This window comes from Amblyomma maculatum, chromosome 10, assembly GCF_055883805.1.
Source record: "Amblyomma maculatum isolate TAMU_Amacu chromosome 10, ASM5588380v1, whole genome shotgun sequence".
NCBI lineage: Eukaryota > Metazoa > Arthropoda > Arachnida > Ixodida > Ixodidae > Amblyomma > Amblyomma maculatum.
The window spans coordinates 30,949,903-30,974,265 of record NC_139353.1 but is presented as its reverse complement, the minus strand read 5'-3'; the positions used below and the strand labels follow the sequence as shown (position 1 = coordinate 30,974,265).

The 24,363-nt window shown below is 42.8% G+C and overlaps 1 protein-coding gene across 1 annotated transcript; it reads right to left on the bottom strand.

The window, feature by feature from the left end:
• Positions 1–149: 149 nt before the first annotated feature.
• Positions 150–23,992, bottom strand: phtf (putative homeodomain transcription factor). The gene is made up of 20 exons (XM_084582385.1): positions 23,679–23,992; positions 22,807–22,874; positions 22,248–22,304; positions 22,059–22,128; positions 21,555–21,651; positions 19,931–20,039; positions 18,785–18,909; positions 18,197–18,423; positions 16,778–17,041; positions 15,343–15,701; positions 14,659–14,790; positions 14,431–14,473; positions 13,888–13,970; positions 12,779–12,990; positions 11,457–11,553; positions 9,890–10,021; positions 8,089–8,175; positions 4,568–4,723; positions 4,223–4,318; positions 150–1,095 (listed from the first exon to the last, which is right to left on the bottom strand). Exons 2-20 carry the CDS (start codon positions 22,843–22,845, stop codon positions 946–948), a joined length of 2,535 nt encoding a protein of 844 aa, XP_084438511.1. The 5' UTR covers positions 22,846–22,874; positions 23,679–23,992; the 3' UTR covers positions 150–945.
• Between the last annotated feature and the right edge of the window lie 371 nt (positions 23,993–24,363).

The following is a 24,363-nucleotide window of genomic DNA, read 5'->3' as shown; positions in this document are numbered from 1 at the left end:
CGCACGCAATGTTCTTGCTCAACTCGCACAACACTTTAAGTCAACAAAAGCCACATGTTCCCCACAAACACACCGGAAAAAGATGGATACCTTAAATGTTTTAAAAAGTGAGAAAATAATGCTGAGAAAACGAGATGCCTGTAAGTATGTATGTGTATGAAATTTTTTTTTTTTCAAAATATCGCAATGTTTTTTCCTCAACAAGGAAGCATGAGCAACTCCTTTTCACTTGCTAAGAGTAAAAAATAATTGAAAACATGTTGGGGCTTAACCTTAAGCATCACAATTTCAGTGCGTACACCATAAAAGCCAGTAGCCAATGAGTGTGGCGTTTCTTCCTAAATTTAACGTACTACTGCGAAACCTCAACCGATGAAATCTAAAATATCTCCTTTTGAGAGCCACCAATGATCTTGAAAGATCGCTAAAAGCTATCACATTGTATTTGCAACACACCTACACAAACGGTCTCGTGAGATTTTTTTTCTCCCCTCATCACAAGATCAGCTACAACCAATAAATTTGGCAAAAACATACATGAATCTGCATTGACACTAACTTTGGTTTGGTTTTAGCTGTACAACCTTGGTTTACACTTTGGGTGAGGGGTAGTGCTCTAGTGAGAAAAAAAAAGAAAAACGCTTCGTGGAGTGCACACACAATTAGGACAACACTAGAAAGCGCGATTTCCTGGCAAGGCTAGTGAGGCTCAATTTCCTTTTTTCTTTTGTACGTTTTGACATGGCATGATTACCGTTGAGGAAAAAGGAACTAGGGTAGTTTTTCTTTCACAACAGCAGCAGCAGTGACAGTGGAGTGTGTTGAGTGTACTGTTCTACATGCTCAGATCTCTTGTCTCGCACTATATCCCGCTACCTTCCTCTTTCAATTCCTGAGTGGTGGGGGCACAGCAACATTGTACCTTAGGGACGCGAACTCAACTCTTCACTTGATTTTGATTTTATGCAGCTTGAGCTTGAAGCCAAACAGCTCGGTGAGCGCCGCTGAAAACGCCGACAGGCAGACCACTTTGGTGATGTTGTACAGGTAAGGGTTGGCGCACAGACCTGAAATCTTGAATGGACTTTCAAGTTCCTGCAAAACAGAGATAGGAAAGAATTTATTTTTTTTTAGGCAGTGTGCCTCCTTAGTTAGCCTGACAACATGCTCTCCGCCCTTAATTATACTGCGACTACTTTTTCCAAACGTGCTAGTTGCTGTTTTTCAGAAAAGATTATGCGGAAGAGTAAAAAATTTAATTTTTCCTTTATTTGGAATTCATAATTTTCTATATTAAACTCTAGCTTTAAGTGTTTCTAAGAAAACTTCGTAACTTGCTGAACTGTAATTGTAGTAGCAGTAGTGACAAACTGCTTTTCTCTTTTTTTCTTTTCATTTTTTTTCTCTCTTTTTTTCATTTGGCCTGATATGTGATTGTATCGAAATATTATAAGCGTGCTAAGCAACTGTTACACATTATATACCCTATAAACCGGAATATAGGTCGAGATTTTTTCGCAAAAAAAGCAAGCTAAAGTCACCCCTCATCTTATATAGCGGTCTTTAGCGGAATTTGAGGCACAGTCTGGCAACAAGTGGCAAGCCTGCTCGTGAATGGACAGCCAAAACCGTATCGACATCCTGCAGTTTCTGGCATTTTGTCTTTCCGTCCCAAGCCCATTTATCTTCGCGTAGGCTCTTTCGGTTGACCTATCAGAGTATGAAATGCCTCTTTAGCAATGAATAACAGCATGTGGATGCAGTTTACAGTGGCTTTCCAGAAAGAGTGATGTTCGCTGAAGCGAACGGCGACATGGCCGCTCTCTCAGCGACAGTTTGGCATGTGGTGCTGCAGCTGTTTGCATGCAGCCTTTCAAGAAATGCTGCGTAATCAACACGCTTGATGGAACTAGATGACACACTCTGGGAGGTGGTGAGCAGCAAAGAGTCGTCTTCCAACGATGCTGCTGAGATCGTAGCTCCGGTGATGCAAGGACAAAGCCGATGTAAATATGTGCACTTCTCTACTTTTTCCTTGTTTAATTTTTATTTATTTTTTTTCACTTCAAGGTAAAGGGGTCGACCTATGTTCCCACTCGACCAATAATTCGGTTTATACCGTACATGAAACCTTTGTAGAGGATCAAACCAACATATGTACAGCAAAATTTACACGAAGCTACCCAATAATACAGTGGAACCCTGCTGTAGCTTTTTTCAAGAAACCACAGAATAGAATAAACGCATCAGCTGGTAGACATGCAGTACTGTGCAAAAATGGAGAGATAATGCGAACTGAAATAAACTGCATGCCAGCATTCTATGACGGTGAAGATGCTGTTGTGGACACATGCATTAGGGTGTCCGCCCTTATGTGCCTGCCTGCCGTCAGATGTGCCATTTCACACAGGAAAAGAGTAACCATAGCAATTGTCGCGGTCTTTCCACTTTTGCGCCCGTCTGTGCTAGCAGAAAAGGGCGTGAAAAATTGTTGCCAGCTGCTGTAATTTTTTTTTAATTCTTCCGAGTGCAAAAAATTTCCCTGTAATGAGGTTTTGTGGCTCTGGCCACTGTCCTTCATGTGCAGGTTGCCAACATGGCCTCTGACTGCTGTAAGGCCGACCTGAGCAGTCTTGATGTCCCGGAACGGAAACAATGAGGTGCCAAGACCAATAAGGTTGAAGCTGCGGCAAGCGTACAATACTTTCGCAGTGGTCGCTACCGTCATATACAGTCCTCTCCTATTGGAACCTATAAATTACATCCTTTAAACTGCAGCAGACAAGAAAAGAAGCAGAAGAAACAAAAACCTTGGCGCCAACTTATGCAACCCCATCTCTTATAGTGCTGCCAGCGCTTTTGGTCATTCACTGAACTTGTGTCGAAGCCGCAACAGAAATTCACGGTGTTTAGCGCATGTTAAGCAGAGACAGTCAAGATACTGCCACAGTGTGCAACGTTACCGCAAGTTCAAATTCGCAACGAAGCTTGCATTCGAATGAGAAACACTGCCATAACTGTGACCTAACAATTGCCTTTGCATTGTATAAGTTTCTATGGGAGCTAAAGCCGAACTGGCTCACTAGAAAGCAGCAGCTGAGAAAAGGTGACACCCGGTAAGGTAACAGTTCGGTCCTACTGCAGCAGCTATTGGGCTGTTCAGAAAGGTTCTCATTTAGGAAATGCAAAAGATATGCAAAAGCATGCAAATGACAAATCTGTACACTTTCAAAGGTAGTGACTACCACAACTATACAGAACGTTGACTTTTGGCTCAAGTAGCTTTAGTACAACAAAACAATTTTATAGTCAGCATTGTCAGTATCTAGGCAACACATCCAACTTAACTATCTTTGAGGCAGACAAACAGCACACCTATTTACCTGTACCAAAAACCTAAAGAAAAAAAAATATGTGCAGCTACTTTTGTAGATGCATCTTAAGTTTCATAATAAACTGATGCAAAAGAAACAAAAAGAAAAACAATGTATTAGCAGGAGGCAGATCACCACATGGTATCCACCAATGACTCATTTTTTTTACCACTTAACTTTACAACTAAATTTTTTTTCTTCTGATGTTTCAGCTCTGGTTTCAACACCTGGATGACAGCTATGAAGACATAAATTATAAGTGGTCATACGAGGCAGAAGAAAGCCGCAATACATCTCTGCACTTTCATTTATTGCCTACCTGGCTACTGAAACAGGTTGGCCGAATGGTTTGGTGAAGCAACAAAATAGCAATTATATTAGTTTCCAATGAAAATGACCCTTAAAATATGCCATCCAATTATTAAGCTACAAATTTGATCATTGACTAATTACAAACTTAGTGGGCAAACATTATGTGTTGGGTCGTGCATAATGATGCCTTATGCATCTTTATAAAGGAGAAAACAGCATAAAATCTACACCTATAATCCTTTATTGTGGCTGCCTTTCTCTTCCTCAAGGAAATGTTAACAACCACACTGTCCAAGTTAATCCTGGCTTCTTCATCGGAAAGCAGATCGAGCTGTATTTCTGTAAATAGGATAGATAGGATTTCTGTACCTGTAGATAGTAAACCCAACTGTACTTCTATACATAGCCGTGTTCCCATTAAAAATCTACCACTAGACTATTTAAGCGTCCCGACAATGATCTGACAAGGATTACACCTCACACTCAAGAAAAAAAAAAGAAAGACTCAGCAGTTTCATTCGTGAAAAGAACTTCACCTTGAGTAGGTCGGCGGCCAGTTTCAGCACGTTGTTGGCGAGCATTAGTTCTTCCTTCTTGTGGGGCTTTTGCTCCATGTGCAGATAGAGGTTGATCTAGGTGGGGTCGACAAGTGGGCAAGAAGAAAAAAGGCAGCTGAGAAAAAAAACATGCGGCAAAGCAAAAGATGCCGGCAGCACAAGTCAGGAAACAAAAGTAAAGTTGCGGTTCATCGTCCTAATGGCATGACGTGCGTGCTTACGAAAATGGTGTACCGTACTCCTATCTCCTTAGCCATAGCCTGCTCTTAAATAGTATAATGCGCAACTTTCGGCCGCACGAGGGACGGGCGAGGGTGCCCTCACCTGCTCCGTGATGAGCACCGAGAGGTTTCGGTACTTCTTGTTGATCTTGGAGCCGAGGATCATGAAACGCATGAGGAAGATACCCAGGCACATACTCCAGCAGACCATCTCCCAGCAGTAGAGGCGCTCGGCAAACTGCTCGTTCTCCTTCAGCCACTGTCGGCAGCAAGAGAATTACCAAACGTGCACACTGTCAGTAAGTATGAACTACTCAATTCAGGAAAACAGAAGACCCAGGGCAGAACAAGCATGCAGTGCCAGAGGACACCTTGCAGCCTTACCAAACTCTAGGGCACAGACACTATGCACTTTCTGTACTCTCTTACTGTGCAGTTTCGTCTGGCTATTACTTACTAATCCAGGCCAGTATATTTATTAAAGACGGCGGTTCTCACTGGTCAAAATTCGTGTGCTTGCAGATAGTGGCAACCCCTGCGGTCATTTAAAGTAAACTGTATCTGAGTTGGAAACTTTCAGATTCTTGACAAATGCACAACCACCTGACAAATAAAATCAGTCGAAGAGCTGTAGCGGGAAAACATTATTAGACACAGAAGCTGCAGCGACAACATAGACGAAGAAGAAAAAGTAAAAGAAGCGATTTGCAGACGCATAGCTTTTATTGGCCGGTCTAGGTGGCGCCACAATTCATAAGCATCCAAAAATATGTACTAAAACTAGTCACTTTTTGAAGTAGAGTTTTCCAAGTGGTGTAATCAAAAAGCTCTGCCCACAGCCACAACACAGAAACTGAATTTCAGCCGTCCTGCTTGAGACAGTTTGCCACTACTTTTCCTGTCTTCCTAAGATTTTGCCGCATCAAGCCACAACATGTTGAGAAATGATAGTGAGAAAGGTTGCTTCTATCCCAAGCCATGCCAATGTAGTCATTCAAGTGCAAGGAGTCCCAGCTTGGGAGCAAAACGCTTACAGATATAGCGCAAGGAGAGTGTGCCAATGCTGAATGGCAGTACACGTTGTTTGTGTTAAGTAATGCCTCTTTCAGACAAGAAGACTCAGGTGCAAATGGTGCTATCTAAAGTGTCAACATCGTCCACAGAAGGAAAAAGGCATTACACACTTTACAGGTCTCTACGAGTCGTTCACTCATTTTCATCGCATACTTTTAAACACCAAGCGCTAGTATACTTGGTTAATACCAATGAACCCCAAACTAAGTAGCTCTTCAGCAGTCAACTATGACAGCTTCATCCAATCTCTGAAAAACAATAATTTTCTATACACTGTCTGCAGTCTGCTAGTTTTGACAATGTTGAAGTAGGGAGTGCCATTTTTAAGCACTGGTTTTGGGGTTTAACGTCCCAAAGCATCTCAGGCTATGAGAGACACTGTAGTGGGGAGCTCCGGAAATTTTGACTACCTGTGCTTCTTTAACGTGCACTGACATCGCACAGAACACGAGTGCCTTGCTTTTCGCCTCCATCGAAAAGTGGCCGCCGCGGTCAGGATTTCGCATCCTTGGGCACAGCAGTCGAGTGCCCTAACCATTGCACCACTGTGGCAGATCCCAGTGATGAATAGGAAGTTACAGAACTTGGAAAATACTTCCATGAGCATGACTCACTTGTAACGACAGCAGAGCAAGTTCTATTTAGTAGAAACTGGTGCAAAAGCAACACAGTGATCGACTTTTGGGTAAAGAATACGGAAATTTCTTTCCCCCAACCTGGATAAAAATAACACAAGAGTAGACAGATTGGCTAGTTGGTACTGGGTCACTTTAACAAACAGCAAAAAGGATGGGACAAGAAAGACAACAGGACCAAAAAGAATAGTGCAATTCTTAAAGAGTAGAAAATTTTGCTATTCGCAATCCCAACAGCAGTGGAGAGAAAGTAATGCCAAGTACATAGCATGCTTAGCAGGCTTCAAAGCCTCCACGCAACTGCATGTGCTCTGCGTGCATGAATACGGGCTCACGATGACGTGAGAACTAACTTCTCTCTCTTGCAAGCATGTCAAGTATGCGCTGATACCCGCACCAACACAACTGACAAAGACTCTGATGGGCAGCAGTTGATTTCTTATGAGCCACACATGAGAAATCTTTAACTCCTACTCACTGCACCGGGAAATCATGAGCATCAAGTGACTCGATGGGATGTGCACATTTGCCATGAAATGATGGAGTGTTAGTGCCAAAACCTACACGAAATAGCACTTTTGTTCCTCACATTAACTTTGCCTTTACTGCGGAAACATGGAAAAATTTGCCTTTTCGAGCAAAACCGGAAAGCGGCCTAGCTGACAAAGCTCAGAGCAAATCGTGCTGAGGCTACTATTCTACTCGCACGAAGAGAAATAAACAGTAGAGTGGAAGACGACCACAAGGTAGCAAACTGAGGCATGGTTCGTGCACGTACATAATGAAGACAGATTGGAAAAGAAATAGAAAGAAACCAGAGAAAAGCAGTGCATCTTCATCCCTTCTGCGTCCTCTGCTACACTGCCGCTCCTCTTCTTGCCTGGCATTACAAAAAAATCCAGCGTAAAAAAAATTATTTCGGTGAGCTTTCTTCATCTCATTATATGCGAAAGAAGAGCTTTACCCTTTTTGCTATCTCAAGATTACCCCCCATATTATATGCGAGTTTTATTTATATTTATTATGCGAGAGCAATAAATGCTTAAACTGCTGTTATTCTTTTCCTATAAGGCCAATTCGTTTGTTCTCATTTAAGTATCTGGACAAATTCTGCATGCCTACACATCATTTTTGGAAGCACTCCTGATAAGACAAACTTCAAATAAGATGAACAATTTTCACGGTCTCTTGGAGTTCGTCTTAAAGAGAGTCTACTTGGCACGTGTGCTACCTGGCATTCATGATGAACGGTGCATAATGAGCTTGATGGCGGCATCACTGTTAGCAGCTGATGCAATGAGCTGGTTCAATGGATGACACTGACAATCACTGGCATTTTCATTCCACCTTACAGCACTTGGAAAAAGTGTGCATGGCGACTATGCAGTTGCCCCAACTTTTTCACAAGTATGTCAATGCAATGGTACACTGTGGACACTGGCAGTCCTTTTGAAAGACGTTCTTTTCTCAGAGATCACAGAGGCAGATGTATACCAATTTGAGGAACATGGGGAAGCAAAGATTCTGCTGCATTTCTAAGTTTTAACCGACCATTGCAAAAAATTTATTAATAAAATGCAATGTTGCACTTAATTAATTACTGGGACCACTTCACCATAATGCTGTAACATCCAAAGGTAAAGGCGATGTTTGAAAAGAGCAATTATGTTGCACATCAACCCTAAACAGTCCGAAACTGTGAGCCGGCTTTGTGACCACTGTGACGTTAACGCCACCAGATATAGATGCGTGGTATTAGAAATCATCAATGGCTCACAATTATCAAATACCAGTCACACTTATCAACACAGACCTCAACTCCTCCAATGGGAGGCAAAAATGAAAGGAGGCTGGGTAAAATGACACTACTCGCGAAATGACGGCAAATTCCTAAACAGAAATGCTGTTACCATACCTGCACACAGAGTAAGGACAGAATGCACACGCCAATGATGAATGCCGTTGACACAATGACATCCACTGATCTCTGGGGGCCATGTTTCTGTAAAGAGAGGAAAAACGAAAAGGACGGTTACAATTAAAAACCCCAAAAAGAAGAGACACAGGCGGAATAAGCAGTAGGTTAAGCAAAATGAGGTGAATAAATTAGGTTAATAAAAACAAAGTGAGCAAAATAGAGCAACACTGGCAATGAGTGATATGACCCTGCATGGTAATTTTTTTGCACTTATTACAGTACTTATTAACATTATTAACAGGAACAGCTGTAAGTACTCTTGGCCGTAAAATATTTCACCAGTTTAATTTTAGAGCGATGGCGCTACAGGCACCATTCTTCAGAAAACACTGTCGACATAGTCAACATTTGGTTCCGGAAGGTGGTAGTCGCCATATGGTCAGGTACTCATTGTCAATGGGTTGCTTGATGTAACGAGACCACATGATATGATAAAGCTGGGAGGAGCTACCAACTCAGGTAGCCAATTTGAGTTGAGAGAGTGGGATAGAAATCAGCCACCCAGAACCCTTGAATACCAATTAAATTAGGCCAAGTGGCATGTTACATCAACTGCGCTGATGACGACTGTGACGTACAATGCAGGAACGGGCACCCAAAAGCTGGGCTACCAAAGAGGCACAAATTAAAAGATTAGCGATTGTCATAAGCTGCCTCACATATACACCAGAAGTTACAGGATCTCCTGCCTCACATAGAGAACGGAACGGGATCTCCCCGCTTTTCCGAGCATGCTTCGACATGATTCTCAGGGGCAGCGACCGGCAAGCGCGCGTCCTTGACGATGGGCCGCAGCGCAACTAGCCGAGCGTATAAAAAGGCAGACCGCAGCATGCCCACGGCAGTGCGCTCTTCCGGGCCTCTCTCACGGCCACTCGTTCTGGGAAAGTGTCTTATTTTTTCGCCGAACCTGTGATTAACTCATCGTTTCCCCTCATCTTAGAAGGCCGTTACTACCTATCAACTCTGTGCCTATGATGCCTCATCTAACAAGAAAGCCATGAGAATTCCTTTTTGCCAGACTGTCGGTTAACTGAATATTGTTTTCGCCTTTGTTTATACCTTGATCTGGCTAGTATTTTTTTCGCTGTGTTTTCTGCGTAACTCTTGCACCTACTAACTATATCTGGAATACTCGTATTGTTATCTTTATAGTCTTCTTTTATCGCAATGTTTTGTTCAATTTCGGGTTTTCCCTCTTTTCATTTACCGAGTCACCTTTTATCACTATCGTGCTGTGGCATTTCTTTTTTTTTGTTTGTTCAATTATTATGCAGTGTAATTTGGACTACTAACTATAAATATCCAATTTTTTGCAAACAAAACAGTGACTTTCTTGAACTTATCCCTCAATCACACACCGACAAACATACCTCACAGGTTGTCCTGCCTAACTTTTAACTGTGTCCTCAAACCTCATAGAGGTGTGGCGGGTAACTGTATAGGGGATCCCGCGCCTCTGTTGACCGCAAAGGCGGGGGTTTGCGACAGTGATTAAAAGAGTAATGAGATTCGTGCATGCAAACGGGGGCCCGCAATAAGAGCCAGAAGGTAAGAGAAGTAAATGCTGTCGCATCATACCCTTAAAGGCGAAGCTTAAGTGTTCCCCGAATTTTCCCCAGAGGTTGAAGAGTGCAGTTTTCATCCCAGCCTACTGTTTTAAAAATGATGCACACACAAAGAAAGTATGCCCCTTTCGATGGGTCTGTTATGCCTTAAACTTGAAGTACCACTTTACCTTGAGGTAGGACCGCACAGACAACCAGGTCTTTATGTTTCGCACTTTGTTCAGTCGGAAATGAGGCAGGTCTGAACGCAGCGCTCTTCTTGCTGAAGTAAGGTGGCAGAAGTACTTGGCGTAGAGAAACCTCTGCAAAGAGGAAAGGAGGCAAGAAATTGAGGCTCACTGTTATGAATACTATGAGGTGTCTAGTAGAAGCTACTGAGTCAATACACACGAAGACAGCTCCTGTTCATGACTGATATGAAGTTCAATAAAACAGAGTTGAGCTAGTTGGTATATACTGAAGAGAACAGCAGTGCTTAGACAAGAGACAATGAAGGAAGACAAGACCGGCAACAAGACTGGATGAAAAGGATGTCTTTTTTTTCCTAGACTCTTGTTATTTGATGCCGGTCCCCATGTTCTATCCTGACATATGGTACTGCACCAAGTACTGATGCCAAAGAATAGCTATTTTCAGGGTTTGGCGGCTATGAAACCATTCCCAAAACCATGGAATTATACAAACTTTGACTTCTGAAATTCCACGTGGCATCTGCATTGGTGATAACTCCTTTGCAACGCTCCTTTCTATAATTTAAAACAAATCTGATAACTGTGACGCTGCCGCAATCAGCTGGTAACTGATTTTTGCTTATGACTAGCTTTCTTTCATAACTTTTCTCATGATAATGTTTAGAATTCCTGGCCTCCCCCACACCCCCAACCCCCTTTCACAATGACCAAGAGGCCTGTAAAGCTTTTACATAAATATAAATTAATAAGCACACATGAGCATCCTGTGGTGTTTCCTTTGCAGAATACTTCACCCCACCTTAATTTTTTTCTTCAAGCAATGTGAATATGTCGCTGCTGTTGGCTTGGTAATATTTGCATGTAGCACGCTCTGTTCATGTAACTGACACAAAGAGCAAACTCTTCTTATGAGACAACAGTTTAAGCAGCTATGCAGCCATAAATATGCAACCATCAGGAATTGTAACTTGAAACCAATGAACATTTAGTCAGATTTGCTGAGCTAAGATTTAAGGAGGCATTATTAATAGTACATCAAATGCTATCGGGACCAAAGTGTCAGTTTGAAAAAAAAAACTGGCTGTTAAAATTATGTAAATTGGAACTAAAGATTTGGTTTGGTTTGGTTTGTGGGGTTTAACGTTCCAAAGCGACTCAGGCTATGAGAGACGCCGTAGTGAAGGACTCCGGAAATTTTGACCACCTGGGGTTCTTTAATGTGCACTGACATCGCACAGCACATGGGCGCCTTGCTTTTCACCTGCATTGAAAAGCGGCCGCCAAGGCCGGGATTCGATCCCGCGTCCTTTTGGGAACAGTAGTCGAGCGCCGTAACCACTGCGCCACCCCGGCGGGGCAAATTGGAACTGAAGAAGTTTATTGTTTACAAATTGGAACTAAAGAAGTCTATTGTAAACAGTGTATGGATCTCCAGTAACTACACTACACAACAAGTGTTTGGTCACTGCAGCTGGTGGCAAACTTTAAGCCTTATTATAAGAAAAAAAAAAAAAAAGAGAGACGTGTTAGGGTACTCGTTTCCTACCTGCTTGAAGGTTCTCTCAGCGACTGACAGCAGGAAGAAAAATACGGCTCCGAGAGAAAAGCGCTCGATGAGGGAGATTGTCACAAGTGCGGACGAACTGTAGAAAACACAACATGAGCACTGATCAATTTTAGTCAGTTTTATGATTTGTCACAGAATATATTTATATGTTTAAACAAGAATGGAATCCTCCTTTATGCATAGGAAATGGAATACCTTTAAAAAAAGGCTTATGCTCTGACACTAGGAGGCAAATGAGAAAACTGGACACCGTAAATGAATTCAACATAGCGTTGTCCTGTGTTTAACCAAAATAACAATGTAACTTAATCACATATGAGTAATTAACGAGCTCATTCCATGAGAATCCAGTGGTTCTCATGGAATTGGATTCAGTTCACAAAGGGATGTGATGCGTATAGTTGAAGTACACTTATCAGTTATACTGGTACTATAAGAAATGGTCTTACGCATGTCTTATCTCTCTCCAGTCACCAGTTTAGCTTCCATTTTTCTTTCTGCACAACAGATCCCCACCTCTGTTTACAAGATGCATTAGTTGCAAACCATGTCATTTTCCAGTTTGTAAGAGTGCTACAGCTCTTTCAGGCCGCCATTTCTGCATCACAGTCACAGCAACACCATGAAGGGCATTCCACTGGCATATGCCACAGTGACATGTGTGACGGTGATGTTCAAGACACCTGTCGGTCGGCTTCACAGCACACTGCAGAGAATGCCTACACACTAGGTTCAAATCGGCATGCAGTGTCACCTGAATCATGCATATTCGACAATGGAAGTGATTAAAATGCTTACGTCCATATCTAGATGTCACACTTGGACACCGAAATGCATCTCAAATAACTGCATCTCTCTAAAAGCTTGCTTGCTAATCTGTGCAGTGACTCAGATACTTACAGTAAATATATTTGGTACTGCACACTTAAACGATTCGATGTTGATGAAAGAATGACTCCCCTTCAAGATCTTTATCGTGCAGCCACCGGAGACGACATGCCTACCATGATGGCTCAATTTTTAGGGGTTTGGCGACTGACCCGCAGTTACCAGATTTGAACCAAGCCGCAGCAATAGTGCTTCGATGGAGACGAAACAGTTTAAGCAAGCGTTAGGTATCCCAAGGCGGTCCAAATTAATCCATAGCCTCCCCTTGAGCACTCCTTTCTCTATTTCTTTTTTCCCTCCCACTTTCCTCTTTACCCTCACAGTGCAGTTTGGATCTTCACCGACAGATAAGACAGGTACCAGTGTAAAACTGTTGCAGGGACAACATGCCAAATGCAATATGGCATACGCACCTCCATCTGGATTGGTAGAGAACATCTTGTATCACTTCAGGGATCTTGCGAACTTCCAACGGGAGCCCCAAAACAAGGGCCTCCGTATCTAGCTGAACACTTTCTAGGGCTGACGAGCTTTGTAGCCTGAAGAGCAGCGGCAGTGTTGCTGTCACTGCTGTCAGCACCAAGCCCAACAGGACATACTCTCCACTGTGTATCATGCAGTCCACCTTCGTGAAAGAGGGCAAGGGACAGAAAAACAGTTTTGAGTTTACAATACCTGTTTGACAACACTCAGTTTTATGTGGCCCTGCCTGAAATGCAAGCAAGACAGACCTTAACGCTTCAGCAAATGTGGCTCATAAGACAGACACCAAAAAAAAGTTGCTGCTTAGTGTACAAGAAAACTAACTGTGTATTGTTTACATGGAAAGGTAGGCAGGGTTAAGAGGAGTCCTGGAGTATTTTTCACTGCAACTCGTCGCAGCTGCCATGTCACTCCATATGACAATTTCACGTTTTCTGAGGAACTTCTGCTCTGCTAAGATGTGTGGAGCTACGCTCGCTGTGCAAGATCTATGGTTTTGCTGACAATCAACTAGTGCTTGCCAATGCCACCAGAATCATCACTACAATGGTAAACGATACTAAACCGACCACTTCACCTCTGCAGACTTTTCTAGCCCAATTTCTGCCTCTGAATTTCGGTTACTCAGAGTTACATGTTTTTTTTTCCTTTTGTGAGACATTTATACCACACTGCTTTTTCTTTTTTTCCTGCCGCCTTTCTCAGCAGTGAAATTGCAATTGCACACACTTCTCCACCTTCCCCAAACAAGGGCAGTGAATGATTACGTTTTATCTTTGGCTTTACGGTAAAGGCTACAAAAGGATATTGGAAGAGGTTAGTAAAGTTAACCATGGCCAAATGCTGCTGTTAGGGTGAAAACTAACTCCCTCGTTCTATTAACCAAACTGCTGTAACGCCAAAAAATGACACTTACTTCTTTCAATGCGACACTACGCATATAAATTACGTAATTTGCTAACAAGACACAACAGAGCTCCGTCTATGCTGCAGACATGTTTCTCCAGGTAGACAACAAATGATGTGATTGAAAAGTCACCTTGTGTACTATGGCTGATGCTATGTCCATCACAGTCAGGTCGACCTTTTTGCACTCTCCATCTTCCCATATTGTACAGCTCACTGCAAGAAGAGGTACATAGAAGGACTACTTCCCACAATGCACAAAATGGTGTACAGCTTTACTATCAGCCCTCCCGTTTTCAGTACAGCAAACTACAATTAACGGCAAGGAGTTTAGCCATAGATAATATTTTACGTTAAGATATCAAACGCCTCTGGTACTTTCAAACAAGACGTGGAATTCACACTAACTGTTTCACAGCCCATCTGAGACAGGAAATGATTAAGGCGACTCTGGCTTTTAATGCAAAATGCATCAAGCTCTGGTACAGTGCAGGAGCCAGGTTGGCTGCTTTGAAAACATAGGCCAATGAAAGAGAAACCATCATGTTTACAGCATGCAGTATGTTTCCAGGTTTGACATATAGTGCACAAAGGGTATTTATTATTATGCTTTGCGCACGACAGCAGATATGTTGAAGGTTTGCACACCAAACGTAATCAGCTTAGCACTGCTTACCTTTGTCTAGGCTTGCTTGTCCTCCAGCAAGTGGACCAGAGTTCTTTACAAGACAAGGCAAAAAAACAAATGTTGAAGATGACGCACAGGTAATGCAACTAAGATCAGCTAGGCACTTTCTCGTTCTTCGACACAACAAGCTTTCTTACGGACCAAATATTCAGTACTTAAATGTAAGAAAGAAATAAATTGCCCACTGAGCTGCAGAGAGCAATAAAGCAAACTCACGTCAGCTCCGTCCAAGCCAAACGGGTCCTCTGGCACATCCTCTTCATCGCCATCAAGCCCCTCGGAACTTGACGTATAGCCGTTGCAGTCAGTGTTGGAGAGCAGGGGCCACTCAATATCTGACGCTGGAGGCTGCAGTTCACAAGATAGTACAGAAGTGTTCACAGGTATGAGTCGCGACTACCGTCTTGCAGCTCGCTTAATTCAAATTTTGTTAATTTGTGCCTCTATTATCTCGCACATATCAATCAGCATAAATTCATAAGCTACCACATTACAAGAAATACCACCCGATATAAATATACCCATAAAACCCACACCTGCGTGGCCTGACGGTAGCATGCCTTACTCATCACCCAAGGGTACCCGAAGGTTCAATACCCATAGCACCCATCCATCTCGAAGGCGACGCCCTAGTAGGCAGCTCCTGCCATGTCATATGGTCTCGTGACATCACACAAACCACCGACCAATCAGTATGGGGCCATGTCACCTGCCAACTACCACCCGCCAAAGCCATACTTGTGATTTTTCGCTCAATGCCGACGTCAGATTTTCTGCAAAATGGTACCATTTAACACTATCACATTATAAGAAAATCTAGCTATTTCGGATGTTAAATTTTATAGACAACTTTTGATTCTGCATGAAAACCTTCCAGTGTGAAACATTACAAGGCCATACCTTGACGGGAGTATTGGGAACAGTGGTGTCCTTGTCCGAGTCGCACGAGCTGTTATAGTCACACTGTGGCAGGCGGATAGCAGGCAGCGCCGGAAACACGCTCGCCGACATGCGACGGTTGCGTAGGCTGGTCCTTAGCTTGGCGCACTTCTTCGGAGGTAGGTCGGGAGGTGACGAGCGGCGCCGCTGAGGTTCCAGCCTGTCTTCATCGTCCTCCTCTTCGTCTTCAGCACTCGGCCTGCCGAGAATGGCCGTGCTTACCGCATCCTTGTTCAGGCAAGAAACGGGACTGGCTTCCATTGGCGCCGTCGAGCACCACTGGCCAGGGAAGCTGCTCGCTTCAACAACGTCATGGCAGACTGAAAGAAGTTCACCGTGTCATACTTTTTTAGGATGTTCAGTCATGCCCTCAGAGACCCTATGCTAGACCAGACACCACGTTTGCCATTCAACAGTTTGGGGATGCCTTAAAGGACAGAACCAATAAGCTCCAGCTTGCTGTGCCTGCAAACCCCTGTTAATATTCATGGTTACCATCATACTAGTTACCACCAAGGTTCCCATCATTAAGGTGGGCCATAAAAATAAATAGGCAAAATAGTACCCTGTTCACATGCCATGGTTGCCAGTGGGCGCTGGACTCAATTAGAGTTTTTTTCGGAGTTCCATTATCCACCTCTCCCAACCACCAAATCAAGAAGGTATGTACATAGCTGTCATTGCCTAACACTCTGAGCAAAATGATGATATTTGTCGTGCCCTGTAAACCAGCCTTTGCAACGAAATTATATTAAGTGATTACATTTGTGTAATGCAAATTCTCTGCAAATGTTTCTGCACGCTGACTTGGCAACATAGTGCCAATGTAGTCATATTCCTTTCATCCACAGCAGAGCGAGCAAAAACAATGCGATAATCTGAATGTTTTCCAATGGCGCTAATGATAGCCATTTTCAAATGTCACCTACCATTTAGAAATTTAATCTCCTCCCATCCCTGCTGCTGAACTTTCTAGAGAAATTTCGAATTCTGTTAAAATTCAAATTAAAAAAAAGCATATAAAAGGAGAAGCTTGGTGCCAGCCAGAAATGCTCATAAAAGCAGGTCACACTCATAATATGTGTTGAATATGCCTCCAAGTTCGCAATATGATCTCAATTTGAATTTTCCTGGAAAGTTCACACCGCCAATGTCTTTCTTAAAAAATATCTTACAGCTTACCACTCATGTCCAATTTGCATGCAATCTCAAAGGAATGGTGTCAACTACTTGTCAGAAATATACAAAAAATTTGAGTTGCACTGAATAGGTGATGATCGACCTTAAGACAGATATGCAAGCTAAATGATGTCTTTCTCTGGCTGAACTTCACTTAATTATGTGCTACACATAAGCCTCTCAATTACATTTGAGACAGGATGTAGTCATTGCTTACCATCGTGGCTTCGGGAACGTTGCTTCCTGGCCACAAAAAACTCTTCGTCATCAGAGCTGACATCCCTCTTGGTAGATATGTGGGTCGCGGATTGATTGTTGTCATCTTGCCCTATGACTGAGTGACCGCCCACCTCCACTAAGCTTGACAGCTTGTCCTGGACTTCCTGGGGCACAAAGTGTTCCTCGGGTCCATTGTGATTGGACAGACTCTCAAGGCCACTCTCTTCGTCAGAGTTCTTCCGGTCATCTAGGTGGGCAAAAACTTTGAACAGAGGAGACAATACAGCATGTTAGCTCACTATATCATATACACGCCCACTGGTTGTAGATTAAAAAAAAAAGCTTCCTAGGAATTTTATTAGTGGCAGCTACCAGCAACGGGACTGTCAAAAAAGGGACCCTCTGTATACCCTCTCGCCAAACTTGATCTTAACTAAGAGCGAGTAGTGTTCCTACAAACAGAATGCAACCGCAAAGCTTCTTTCGTTTCTTGCAGCTATTCCATTGTGTTCACTAAAGCTTATAATAACTGCACTTCTGTTATACTTGCTGCCACACTGTGCAAAACATAAGTATTGTTATATAGTTGTCATTCGATTCGTATTTAAAAATGCAGATTTCTGAATATGTATGCGAAAACTACCAAATTACACCGAAAATTTTCGAATTCACCACAGTTTCACTGCACTGCGCGCTTCACTGCAATGCTTGAATGCGTGACTGTGGAGTGACGCACTCTCAAAATGCAACGGGACCGTTTTGTAATGATCTCTTTTGACAAGCTGGCCTTCCCTACAGTGTGGACAAGGTACAACAAATGACGAAACCGAGAAAAAAAATGTTCTCACTTTGGCTTCACCTCAAATGCAGACAAACATCGCGCAGGTGTTCATCAGATAAAGGTAACGTGATGCAAACGGCTTTCAGCTGTTTTTTTCATGGCTATCTGGTAATTAATTCGAGTTTTTGGTTAACTCAGACATTGTTTGCTCGTCCCTCAAAGGCTGAATAAATGAGAGTTTACTTTATTGAACAGCAATATGACAGCTCCATCTATAATTCATGCAGATCCTTTCTGTACAAAAAATTAGTATATAGAATCCTGTATGATATTTATACTGAAATTTTAGTAGGGCGCACATTTCTGTTAAATTCTTGTTTCATTTCATTCGCAAATGCCATGTGAATCCCACAACAAACGAGATGAACAATGTTAGCTACTTTTCAATTTTCTATCTTTTCTTATTAATCAGATATCGATTCGCTATTCAAAGGCATTTTATGTCTATATCCCCATTCAATTCATATTTGAAAATTTCTATTTTCGCACACCCTTATTTCAGATTACCTGTATCACGCTGTGTGGCAAAGATTCCTACAGCAATTACAAATGCCAGAAAGCAACAGAATTACTCACTCTCCCCATCCGGCTGATTGTTTTGGTTGTTTGGAGCCATAGCCATGGAGATGCGGCTCGAATTTCTAACTACGTGGCTCATGTTTTCAGCGGCAGATCCACAGGACGTCCTGTTGACTTGAAACTCGGACCATACACTGTCCGGCTTGTCTTCTGACGCTGTTCCAGGAGATGACTTCCCCTCGTAGTTGCACCTCAACCTGGCTTTGCGTTTGGGGCGCTTCCTCCTAGAAGACGAGTGAAAACTATATCTGTTAACACTTCACAACAGACCTGTGTCCACTAACGGCTGGTGTGTAACCCACTATGGTGGCTCAAATCCTTAGAATGGAGTCAACAAATGATGGAGATAAAACATAAAAGACACCTGCATACCATACCATGTTATAGTGCATGCCTACTTCAGGAACACCGAAGTCAAATTGAACTCGACTACAATTACAGAGGATTACTATTGAAAATTAAGCCTTTATATACGACAAAAAATCAACACACAAAATTTGGATGTCTCCCACACTATATAAAGATGAATGATGGCAAACAAAAAATATATAAGAGCAAACGCAATGCACGCAAAAACGAACTCACGCTTTGGTCCTTTGCATGGGATTCAGCGGCCCGTTGGTGGTGTAAGTGGCCACAACTTGGGCGTGCATAATACCCAGCACCAGCATCATGGCTATGGGCGTCAGCACCTCCGTCAACGTGTTCTCCTGCAACAACCAGCCCATTATGTGATGACACAGTACAACGACAAACTGTCGCACGTTCGTAACTCAAGAGAAACACAGCAACTTCAACTGCCCTCCAGATCGGCAAGTGTTAACATCGGTGAAGGTGTTTTCTTTTAAAACACCGTAACCTCCATGCTACTGCAGCTTCAGACCGAGTCGGGTGATAATTGCATAAGGAATAAAAAGATAAGGACATCTGGAGAGCTTTTTTCGAAAGTTGTCGAGAACTCAAACCACACGAGACCCATATGCAGACACAACATCCAGCATTCAGAACAAGGAAAATAAAATTAAAATATCTTCTGCCGCAGCCCAGATTAAAAAGAGCAGCAAAAATTTAAGCCTCTTCTCACAACTTAAGAACCAGGCTATAAATAGGGTGTTATGTCCGTTTATGTGTTCTTGGCTACCACATCACGTCTTCAGACCAAGTTATCCTGAATCTATATAGTATTTAAGTGAGCGAAGCATATGTCTGCTATCATTTTTATTTCGTTTGCTTCCCGAAGCCTTGTTTTGATACAGGTGGACAAGTTAAGCACTATTGCTTGTTAATAGTGCCAACGTTACGCTTTTGAGTATGCTTGGCGAATGACCCCCCAAAAAAAAAATACTCAAGGGTGCAGATAAATTTGTAACCCAATTTTCATGTGCATGCCGTGAAATGAAAGTATGAAAAAGAAACAAACAAGAGCATTTTTCCAAACAGCATGAAGGACGGGATGAGAGATAGATGTGACCTTCTGTGGTTTTTCTATTGCCCAGCCTAGCAGCCTCTGAGTGGTTTCCAAGAGAAAGCTTACACCTCCATGCACAAGTCCAACTTTTAATGCTTGTGTAAAAAAAAATTTTTGAAAAGATATTTTTATGCTGGTCCGGCAACCTCTATTAACATAGCCCCTTCATCACAAAAAACTGCAAAAATCAACAGCCTGCTGATCCAACAGGGCTCTGCAAGATTCTACTCACGCAGGACAGTTTGGAAAACGTTCGAACTCACCGCAATGAGAGCATCATCTTGCGATGAATGCAGGTAGACGGAGCATAACTGTAGCCCGTATAGGACGAGAAGAAATAAGCATATGCGGCGGCTAGTCTGCTGCTTCCACCTGCAAAAGTAAAGGGGGTCGCAAAAGCAGCTTCAACCTCGACTCAGACCAAATTCTGATAAAAACACGCTGAAACTATGCATACACTTCCTCTGATGAATGAAACCTCCGTATCTGCACTGTCTGCTACAAAACACATTGAAAAAATTCTTTTGACATTCTTTCAACAAAATGCAGCTACAATCTCGACTCTCACACACCGAATTTTGATAAAAAACACGTTGAAACTATGCATATACTTCTAGGTACGAATTAAACCTCTGAGGATATCTGCACTGCCTGCTACAAAACACAATGAAAACATTCTTTCAATGGTAGACCAGCAGGCACTTTATATGGCTTGCTTCTAGTTCTCAAGGAAAAAAGCGTCTACTGTGCAAGCAATCATGATCAACCTTTTTCATAACAACAAAGTGTAACAGTGCCCAGCCTGTCACAGATGCAAAAGAATGCTGGAATTTCCAGAAACTCTATAAATCTCCAAAATACATTAGCAGTGGATGCATGACTGCAATATAATTTTTTTTTTACTTTGCCCATTCAATCTTCACCTGTGAAAAGCTCTCACTCATGATAACACAACATAAAAGTGTGTAGATGATCAGGATATTTCTCCCCTAGCCACCTAAGAATGTTTCTGTAGCTTTTTAAACAACTTCTAGTCAAGCGCTCGCCCCCAAACCATAAAAAACAGTGCAAGAGCAACCAACAACAACTGGCACTACTAGGTCACGTTAACATGCACATGGTATTGAGCACTTTCCTGAGGTCATGTTCGCTCAAAATAAAGCCGTGGCAGTAAAGTCACCAAGTTGATTTCTTTATGAATTCTTTTTTTACTATAAAACCAACAGCAATTAATTTTGCTTATTCTATATTGACTCTATATGCACACCCTAAACAAATGTCTGGAGACCATTCCCCAGCATTTATCCACAAGAATGCCAGTGCAACTGGATCCTTTATCAGCACTGATGCGGCAAGACATTGCTGCAAGCAGCGCTGCCTTCTTGCTGGACATTGCATGATTTCTGGCGACTGATAAAAGATAACAAAGAGTTACAATGAGGGGCATCCTGTTTACTGCCAAGCAGAGACATACGAAAGTAAATGGTTGAAGTGACCTCGACGAGACAGTTAAAATGACCATGCAGTGTATGTTGAACAGAATATCAAGAGTCTTGGCTGCTTGTCCTGGCCTTTGGCAATCCGTACAAGAAATAATTGCGTCAGGTAATGGCATCATAATATCAGCGTGTTATTGACAGCAGCTCAGAACTACTTCACCATTAAAATACCGATAACTTCACTTCCCACTCTGAAACTAATAAAATGATACATTTTGTTCATCAATGCAGTGGAAAAACTTCCAGCCCCTGATTAACTTAGTCTCTGCACTGAGGCACATATGGAATCAATAAATCATAACCATAATACTGTCACAGAGGAAAGCATCAGTAACAAACAGTGCTACGGCAGGTTAAGCCAATCAAAATGTCAACACCGAATACGCACCAGCTATAGTAGAATGGGAACAATAATACTCTGACGACTCCATTAGTTGCTAATGCCAGCCAACTGTTTTGTGGCTTTGACTTCTTAAATGTAGATCCTAGAAAACAAGAAATGAGTCAAAGGTGAATGATAAGCACGCTGTAGAGAGGCAAATAAAAACATGCCCCAGTGGGGGCTTGAATGGGAAGCAAGTGAATGACATTCTTCATTATGCAAATAGATATACCAGTGCAAGTATGTATGCATCCAAGAGGCACAGAAAGTAAACAGAGCATGGTACTATGGTTTACCGGCACCTGCTCGTGATTTAGTGGATATCAGGAAGCACAGCGGCCAAGCACAGCCATAAGCTTAATGTAGCTGCATGCGAGCCCGTGTTGTTTGGGATACCTTTCCACTTGGTTGTGTGGAAATGTGGTCAGAATGCAATGCCATGCTCTATTTGATTTTAATGTCACTTGCGTGCTTTGCAGCCCAACATTTAAAAGAAGAGGTCGCACCTACCTCGAACCAAGTCAATGTCGATAAGCTCTGCCTTTATCCTGGCAGTCTTCTTGGGTATTGCATTGACACCCTGGAAGTAAAAAGAAGAAATATATCGAGACTCGAAATAGAAAAATGTCTCAAACCTCAAGAGCATGAACAGTGGTGATATATTGATTCCAATATCTCTCACAGGTTGCGTGTACTTACCCTTAAGATTCGCTGTTCTAAATTTCGGCCCCATATGTCCTTGTCATAGGCACCAATCTAGGGGGTGAAAAAATGGTCACAACCTATGCTTGCTTGATACTCATACGGAGAACTGAACCTAGCCTAGAACATCACAGTTTTGCATTCTTTAGAAGCTTGGATGTTGCATTCCTCAACTTTTTTCTCCATTTCTTTACTTCATCCCAACACTGAGTGTGCATGAAACTAGTTCAAAATTAATTTATAATTTATAAGTTAATCTATACGTCTTAGAAGTTTCAATATAATTATATTTTTTGCAACTGTACTTTTCCAGAAAAAAAAATGACACAATGTTAACAAGCATGCCCTAGCAGTTCCATACCATCTAAATCTACTACATATACTGGTTTTTCTCAGATTGCATAAAGAACTAGTTTCACACACTAACGCATTTTAATCAGCAACACTTCACTGCACCTAAATAGCGGAATAACAATGAGGTGCCAAATAAACGACACAGCCTAATTCTTAAGAACACGTCTCTGGGATTGACGAAGATACGGAACGTTTTCCTCACCTTCTTCTGATACCATACCAGCGTGTCATCGAGCCCCATATCATTATCCGGCTCTCAGCATTGAGCACCTGCGAGTGTCATAAACGGTGATGCAGTTATATAAGTTATCTCGTAGTTATATACAGTGGACGGCGTGCAGTTATTTGCGAACTCGCTTTGCACGTTTCGTAACGCGGCTCTGTTTCGTCGTTTCGGGGAACAATCAGTCTCCTTTCAAGCGCAGCCGAGGAGCTGGTTGCGCAACTCTACTCCTCCTCGGCGAGCGAACAGCGTCACACGTCTCTTTCTTTTCTTAACTCTAGAGCGCTGGCGCGGGGACATCCTTTCGCTCGAACCTAGTGGAACGGCGGGCAAAAGAGCCTACGGCAACAGCTTCGGCGCGCGATGACGGCATCTCCAAAAGCAGCACGCTGCCCTGTGCAGCTGACTTTCGTACCGGCGCCCGCATAAAGTTTTTGCGCAACGAAAACCTGCAGCGCGAAATCAATATCGCGTGGGAGATTCCGTTACCTCTTTCGCGGCGCACGACGTGCGCCGGCGTAGTAGAGGATTGAAAGAGTCACACAGCAAAAAGAACTATGCTTCGGAACGATCAAACTCATGGGAGGCGCAGATTCGCCGCCAGCCGATAGGCGCACAGGCGTGCGCTCTCAATCAATCAATGAAACGAGATGTGGCATCGCGAATCCTCCGCGTCAGCTCAATGAACCAAAACCAACACGATCACCGCGGTCAAACGACGAGTGTTCTAAATTCGCGCGAATCGTGCGGTTTAAGAATGCTTCAAGCTCATCAGGAACAAAACGCGACTGGCTATGCAAGCACGACAAAGCTATTCTCAGTCGCGTTTTCCCTGTGATGGATCGGCTCACCTCGGGTGAAACCGCAGTCCCGATCGCAAGCTTACGATGTGGCGACTGTCGTTCCTCCCAAGCGACGTCGACGATCAGCAGCTGTCGGTCACAAAGGCGTTTTACGCGCGGTGGTTGCTCGACAGCAGTTCTCCTCTGCTCAGCTGACTGACGATTCGGACCCGCCGGCAGCAGCGCCTGTGCTGCTCTTCCCGATCTTGCCGCACTGCCCTGCGGCTGAACGTCGCGCATCAAAATAGAGGTAGCGCAAAAGACGCTGTAGGAAACAAGGAGACGGGGGCGAGGAGAACTGGTTGCCGGGCCAACCTAAGGCCGCAGCCAGCTGGTCCAGCCCGCTCTCCTCCTCATCGCCATCCCTCCTTTTCTTTCGCCAGACTTTAGAAAATCGTCAGCGTGCCCGCACAGCTATATGACAACTATATACGCGTACACCAAAAAACTCCGCTGCACAAAATGTGGCGCTACGGTTGGTAGTGACACTTTTTTTCCAAGAACTTGCTTGCAGCAAACTTTTCATGTTTATGGTACACACACACACACACACACACACACACACACACACACACACACAAATATATATATATATATATATATATATATATATATATATTATATATATATATATATATATATATATATATATATATATATATATATATATATATATATATATATATATATATAT

Excerpts from the sequence above, each read along its gene's own strand:
- phtf (XM_084582385.1), bottom strand. The coding sequence starts at position 22,845 with ATGGGGCTCGATGACACGCTGGTATGGTATCAGAAGAAG. Across the intron at positions 15,702-16,777 it reads ACGTTCCCGAAGCCACGATG|TCTGCCATGACGTTGTTGAA; the intron begins GTAAGCAATGAC and ends AACTTCTTTCAG. Across the intron at positions 11,554-12,778 it reads CTCTACCAATCCAGATGGAG|TTCGTCCGCACTTGTGACAA; the intron begins GTGCGTATGCCA and ends TGTTTTCTACAG.